The following is a 7,500-nucleotide window of genomic DNA, read 5'->3' as shown; positions in this document are numbered from 1 at the left end:
ACCCCTCTCGCCCCCCCGCTCCCTCCCCTCCCCCTCTCCCCCACTCCCTTCCAACTCCAAAGGTTTGACCTCCCTCGCCCCCCTGCTCCCCCCCCCCACTCCCCTCCCCTCCCCCAGCACTCCAAGGGTGTGACAGGACACGGGGCAGGAAAAGAGAGGGCAGATAAGGTCGATTGACGAGGTCGTGGGGGACGGCGGGGTCTCAAGGACTGGGGGGGGGAGGGGGGGAGGGGGGGAGTAGCTTTTATTCTGTTCTAATTTAATTTGCATCGATGGTGTATATATTCTTATGTGTATATTCATGTACGCGCACACTCATACATGCATTGGTATATATGTACATATATACATGCATACATACATACATATATATATATACATATATATATATATATATATATATATATATATATATATATATATATATATATATATATATATGTATATATATATATATGAATATTTGAATATGTATGGATGTCTGCACGTATATATACATACATTCATACATACATACATACATACACACACACACACACACACACACACACACACACACACACACACACACACACACACACACACACACACACACACACACACACACACACACACATATATATATATATATATATATATATATATATATATATATATATATGTGTGTGTGTGTGTGTGTGTAGTGTGTGTGTGTGTGTGTATATGCATATATGTATAAATACACACACCCACACACCCACAACCTCCGCCCACCCACTCTAACCCCTCCCTCTCCCCCCCTCCCCCCTCTCCCCCTCCCCCCCTCCCCCTCCCTCTCCCCCCCAGCAGGCGCGACCAAGGCAGCGGAAGCAGGCGAGTCAGCTGCGGTGGCCAAGCAGAAGGAGCTGACGAAGGAGCAGAAGCAGGAGAAGTTCCAGATGCTCAAGAACGTGTTCATCATCTCCATTGCGTTCATGTTCTTGTTCACCAGCTTCAACTCGATGGCGAATCTGCAGTCGTCAATTAATAAGTGAGGGGATTTTTGGATGTTTTTTTGTTTGTTTGTGTTTTTGTTGATATTTTTTTATGTTTTTGTTTTTGTCGAATAATAAGTGAGGCTTTTTTATGTTTTTTTATGTTTTTGTTGATGTTTATGTTTTTGTTTTTGTCGAATAATAAGTGAGGCGTTTTTATGTTTTTTTATGTTTTTGTTGATGTTTATGTTTTTGTTTTTGTCGAATAATAAGTGAGGCTTTTTTATGTTTTTCTTATGTTTTTGTTGATGTTTTATATTACGTTTTGTTTTTGTTTTTGTCGAGTAATAAGTGAGGCTTTTTTATGTTTTTTTATGTTTTTTGTTGATGTTTTGTTTTTTGTTGATGTTTTGTTTTTTGTTGATGTTTTCGTCGATTGATAAGTGAGTTTTTTTCTTTTTCTTTTTTTTTGTCTTTTGGATGTTTTTGTTTTTGTTTTTTTCTTGACTTGTATTTGTGGGGTTGTTATTTTTGTAATTATTTTCACTATTTTTGTTATTATTACTATCATTATTATCGCCATCATCATTACCACTATTATCAATTATTATCATTATTATTATTATCATTATTATCATTATTGTTATTATTATTATTACCATTATCATTATTATTATCATTATCATTATTATTGTTATTATTATCATTATTGCTAGTATCATTATCATTTTCATTCATTATCATTAACCCTGTTGCCATTATCATCATCATTATCATCATCACAATCATTAATAATAATAACAATAATATTCATAATAGAAACTGATACCAATCATACTATTGATAACAATACATTAATAACAATTAATAATTAATTAATAATAATTAATAACATTATCATTAACTTGACCATGAATCTTTTCCCGGACAATACTAATTAATTAATAAACAAATCTCAAATTCCAGCAATTAACTTGATATCAAAATAAATTTATATCGTACATATTCCTTTTATCTATTAATTTACGTGGAATAATAATAATAAAAAAACACTTCTTGGAAAAAAGTTGAGGTGATTTCATATCTTTGAGACCGTGTTAAAGGGTTAATAGATTAATTAAATTTGATTAAATTAAAGGTTAATGATTGGTGATTGGCTAAGAGATTAGGTTCCGGTTTCATAAGCGTTAAAGATTAGGCTGTGATCTTTTTTTTGAGTTTTAAGTTAATCGTTAATGATTAGTTTTAGATATCATTATTATCATGATTATCATCATCATTAATATCATTATAATTTCTCTCATTATAATATCTGTCATTATTACTATTGTCCTCATCATTATTATTATTGTTATTATTGTTATCATAACCATCATTATTACTGATTATCATCGCTATTAGTAATAGTAGTAGTAGTAGTATCATTATTATTATTATTATTATTATTATTATTATTATTATTATTATTGTTTTTATTATTATTATTATTATTATTATTATTGTTATTATTATTATTATTATTATTATCATTATTATTGTTATTATTATTATTATTATCATTATTATTATTATTATTATTATTATTATTATTATTATTATTATTATTATTATTATTATTATTATTATTATTATTATTATTATTATTATTATTATTATCATCATCATTATTATTATTATTATTATTGTTATTATTATTATTATTATTATTATTATTATTATCATTATCATTATTATTATTATTATTATTATTATTGCTGTTATTATCATCATTCTCCTTTTTTTTAGTTAGTGTATTTCTTACTTGTCTGTATTTGTAGAATGAAGAATGAAGAGACAAAATAAAAACTAAATTATTGGCACCTTAGCCTCGGTTATGCTTTACATTGCAAATTATGATGATGATAATGATAATGGTTATAATAATGACAGTAATAGGGAGCAGTTAATTAATTATGCTGCTAGTTAGTACGATAATAAGGGTAATTATGATGATGATGACCATTAAGATTAACCATTGCAACAAATGGAATAAAACAAAATTATCTTTATATCGATAATCATATCAATTATCATATATTACCATGAATGATTATATCAATCATAATTACATTAATCCTCGCTGCCCTGTCCATATCATTATATCGATAATAATACAAACCATTGTATCGTATTATCATAAATCCATCATATTAATTATTATCACATTGATTATCCACCTTCTCCTATCACCCTTATGTTGATATTCATTTCAATCATCATATCACCATAAATCATCATATTATAATGAAATACTATAATAACATAATGATATGATAATATAATAATGATATAATATAATGATATAATAATATCATATAATAATATGATATATTATAATATGATAACAATGATATATAATGATATAATGATATGATATAATAATGTAAGATAATATAATATGATATGATGTATGATATAATAATGTAATATAATATAATATAATATAATATAATGATATGATATAACGATATAATATAGTAATATAATGATATAATATGATGATAACATACAAACATCACTCACCACCCACCATAAGCCATCACACGAACCACCCTCCCACAACCACCCCCTCATTCCCCCCCCTCCCTCCCACCTCATCTTCTACCACACCCCCATATAACACCCCACCCCTTCTCACCCCCTTCCTCTCTCCTCTTCTCTTCCCTCCCACGCCCACAGAGTCGAAGGCACAGCCGCCCTCTCCACCCTCTACGCCGCCCTCGTCATATCCTGCGCCTTCGTGCCCACGTGGATGATCAAAAAGTTCAAAGCCAAGTGGACTCTTGCCGTGTCCATGTTGGGTTACTCGACCTACATAGCCGCCCAGTTCTACCCTCGGGTGTGGACTCTCGTGCCCACCTCCATCCTGCTGGGTCTCGGGGCGGCGCCCATGTGGTCGGCCAAGTGCACGTATCTGACGCAGGTAAATGGGTTTTAGTTCATTGTGGTGGTGGTTAATAAAGGGTTAAGGGGGTTGGGTTAATTAGTGGTGATTAATAACCCCCCCCCCCGATTTATTGATTGCATCGGAGGATTATCTTCAAAAAAAAACCTGAGAGAAAAAAAAGCGAAAAAATAACCCCCCCCCCCGATTTATTGATTACATCGGATTAAAATAATAATAATTATTTATAATAATAATAATAAATAAAATAATTTTATCTTCAATAAACCCCCCTCCCCCCTCCCCCCCCATCCCCCCCATCGCCTAAAAAAATAATAATTATTACTTATTTATAATGATAATAAATAAAATAAATCTATCTTAAATACCCCCCCCCCCTCCCCCCCACCCCCCATCCCATCGCCATAAGTAATTATTTACTTATGATAATGATAATAAATCAAATAATTTTATCTTAAATAACCACCCCCTCCCCTCCCCCCTCCCCCCCATCGCCTTTAAATAACCCCCCCTTTCCCCCCTCCCCCCTCACCCCCATCGCCAATTTTATCTTAAATAACCCCCCTCCCCCCCCCCTCGCCTCCAGGTCGGCACGAAGTACGCGGCGCTGGTGGGCGAGAACGCCGAGGTCGTCATCGTGAGGTTCTTCGGGATCTTCTTCCTGTTCTTCCAGTCGACGCAGGTCTGGGGGAACCTCATCTCTTCTTCGGGTGAGGATATGTGTGTGTGGTGGGGGGGGGGTGAGAGTGTGAGTGTGTGGGGGTGGGGGGAACCTCATCTCTTCGGGTAAGTGTGTGTGTGTGTGGGGGGGGGGTGAGAGTGTGTGGGGGGGTGAGGGGGGGGGAACCTCATCTCTTCTTCCGGGTGAGGAAATGTGTGTGTGTGTGGGGGGGGGGGGGGGGGTGAGAGTGTGTGTGTGTGTTTCTGTGTGTGTGTGTTTGTGTATGTGTGTGAGAGAGAGAGAGTGTGTGTGTGTGTGTTTGAGAGAGAGAGAGAGAGAGAGCCTGTGTGCGTGCGTGTGCGTGTGTGTGTTTGTGTGCGTGTGTGCGAGTGGAAAGAAGAAGGAGGGAGGGAGGGAGTGGGGAAAAGGAGAAGGAGGGAGGGAGGAGAGTGGGGAAAAGGAGAAGGAGGGAGGGAGGGAGTGGGGAAAAGGAGAAGGAGGGAGGGAGGGAGGGAGTGGGGAAAAGGAGAAGGAGAGAGGGAGGGAGTGGGGAAAAGGAGGAACGAGAGAGGGAGGGAGCGGGGAAAAAGAAGAAGGAGGGAGGGAGGGAGTGGGGAAAAGGAGAAGGGAGAGGGAGGGAGGGAGTGGGGGAAAAGGAGAAGGAGGGAGGGAGGGAGGGAGTGGGGAAAAGTGAGAAGGAGAGAGGGAGGGAGTGGGGAAAAGGAGAACGAGAGAGGGAGGGAGCGGGGGAAAAGAAGAAGAAGGGGAGGGAGGGAGTGGGGAAAAGCTGAGAAGGAGGGAGGGAGGGAGTGGGGGAAAAGGAGAAGGAGGGAGGGTAGTGGAGGGAGTGGGGAAAAGGAGAAGGAGAGAGGGAGGGAGTGGAAAAAAGGAGAAGGAGAGAGAGGGAGGGAGTGGGGGAAAAGGAGAAGGAGAGAGGGAGTGGGGAAAAGGAGAAGGAGAGAGGGAGTGGGGAAAAAGGAGAAGGAGAGGAGGGAGGGAGTGGGGAAAAGGAGAAGGAGAGAGGGAGGGGAGTGGGGAAAAGGAGAAGGGAGAGAGGGAGTGGGGAAAAGGAGAAGGAGAGAGGGAGTGGGGAAAAGGAGAAAGAAGAGAGGGAGGGAGTGGGGAAAAGAGAAGGAGAGAGAGGAGGGAGTAGAAGGGAAGGAGAGATAGAGGAAGGAAGGAGAAGTGGGGGAAAGCAGATGAGAGGGTGGGAGAGCAGCAGTTAGATGAGAAGGTGCTTTAGAAGGAGAAAAAGAAGCTGAAGAAGAGAAGAGAGAGGAGTGGAAAGAAGGAGAAGGAAGAGAGGGAGGGAGTGGGGAAAAGGAGAAGGAGAGAGAGGGAGGGAGTGGGGAAAAGGAGAAGGAGAGAGGGAGTGGGAAAAGGAGAAGGAGAGAGGGGAGTGGGGAAAGCAGAGGAGAAGGAGAGAGGGAGGGAGTGGGGAAAAGGGAGAAGGAGAGAGGGAGTGGGGAAAAGGAGAAGGGAGAGAGGGAGGGTGGGGAAAAAGGAGAAGAGAGAGAGGGAGTGGAAAGAAGGAGAAGGAGAGAGGGAGGGAGTGGGGAAAAGGAGAAGGAGAGAGGGAGGGAGTGGGGAAAAGGAGAAGGAGAGAGGGAGTGGGGAAAAGGAGAAGGAGAGAGGGAGTGGGGAAAAGGAGAAGGAGGAGAGGGGAGGGAGTGGGGAAAAGGGAGAAGGAGAGAGGGAGGGAGTGGGGAAAAGGAGAAGGAGAGAGGGAGTGGGGAAAAGGAGAAGGAGAGAGGGAGTGGGGGAAAAAGGAGAAGGAGAGAGGGAGGGAGTGGGGGAAAAGGAGAAGGAGAGAGGGGAGGGAGTGGGGAAAAGGAGAAGAGAGAGAGGGAGTGGGGAAAAGGAGAAGGAGAGAGGGAGGGAGTGGGGAAAAGGAGAAGGAGAGAGGGAGGGAGTGGGGAAAAGGAGAAGGAGAGAGGGAGGGAGTAGAAGGAAGGAGGATAGAGGAAGGAAGGAGAAGTGAGAGAGGGAGGGAGTGGGGAAAAGGAGAAGGAAGAGAGGGAGGAGGGAGGTGGGGAAAAGGGAGAAGGAGGAGAGGGAGGGAGGGTAGAAGGAAGGAGGATAGAGGAAGGCAGGGAGAAGGAGAGTGGAAGAAAGAAGAAGAGAGAGAGGGCAGAGAGGGAGCTGGGGAGTGGGGAAAAGGAGAAGGAGAGAGAGAGGGAGTGGAAAGAAGGAGAAGGAGAGAGGGAGGGAGTGGGGAAAAGGAGAAGGAGAGAGGGAGGGAGTAGAAGGAAGGAGGATAGAGGAAGGAAGGAGAAGGAGAGTGGAAGGAAGAAGAAGAGAGAGAGGGAGTGGGGAAAAGGAGAAGGAGAGAGAGAGGGAGTGGAAAGAAGGAGAAGGAGAGAGGGAGGGAGTGGGGAAAAGGAGAAGGAGAGAGGGAGGGAGTAGAAGGAAGGAGGATAGAGGAAGGAAGGAGAAGGAGAGTGGAGGGAAGAAGAAGAGAGAGAGGGAGTGGAAAGAAGGAGAAGGAGAGAGAGAGGGAGTGGAAAGAAGGAGAAGGAGGGAGGGAGGGAGTCGGGAAAAGGAGTGTCAGGGGAATCTCACCTCTCTCCACAGGTAAATTGGGAACAAAGGGAAAAGTTCCGAATATCTACAATTTCTCCAGCGATTTCTTGTCTTTATTCCCCCATTCCTTCAAACATCAAGATTTTCCTTTTCGTCCCCAAAGCTTGAGGTCAGAAAATATCGATCATTTTCTTGCCTGATACAAAAAAAAAAGACTGATCTCTCACACACAATTTTTTTCGTCGATCATTTTCTTGCCTGATACAAAAAAAAAAAAAAAAAAAAAAACTGATCTCTCACACATATTTTTTTTCGTCGCTAGAATGTGACGTCACTATGGTACCATTCCTAGAGTAAGATAAAGAAACACTTTTCTCTATTTCCTCCATAAATCAAAAAATTTTCTTGTCCGTAGATAC

The 7,500-nt window shown here is 40.9% G+C and overlaps 1 protein-coding gene across 3 annotated transcripts in view; it reads left to right on the top strand.

Annotated features, from left to right (window-relative positions):
* Positions 1-7,500, top strand: part of LOC113826039 (UNC93-like protein) — a 54,296-nt gene that overhangs the window by 33,726 nt on the left and 13,070 nt on the right. For 2 of the 3 annotated variants that reach the window (XR_011398296.1, XM_070117609.1), the window contains exons 3-5: positions 826-1,009; positions 3,672-3,915; positions 4,484-4,607. Coding sequence is in view for 2 of the 3 variants with exons in the window: in XM_070117609.1 (XP_069973710.1) it covers positions 826-1,009; positions 3,672-3,915; positions 4,484-4,607 (552 nt within the window). In the remaining variant the exon portion in view is untranslated. The remainder of the gene's footprint in view (positions 1-825; positions 1,010-3,671; positions 3,916-4,483; positions 4,608-7,500) is intronic. The other variant, XM_070117610.1, reaches the window with a different exon arrangement.

Source organism: Penaeus vannamei, chromosome 40 (genome assembly GCF_042767895.1).
Source record: "Penaeus vannamei isolate JL-2024 chromosome 40, ASM4276789v1, whole genome shotgun sequence".
NCBI classification, from domain to species: Eukaryota; Metazoa; Arthropoda; class Malacostraca; order Decapoda; family Penaeidae; genus Penaeus; species Penaeus vannamei.
The sequence above is the reverse complement of the archived record's forward strand: the minus strand, read 5'-3'. Positions and strand labels throughout refer to the sequence as shown.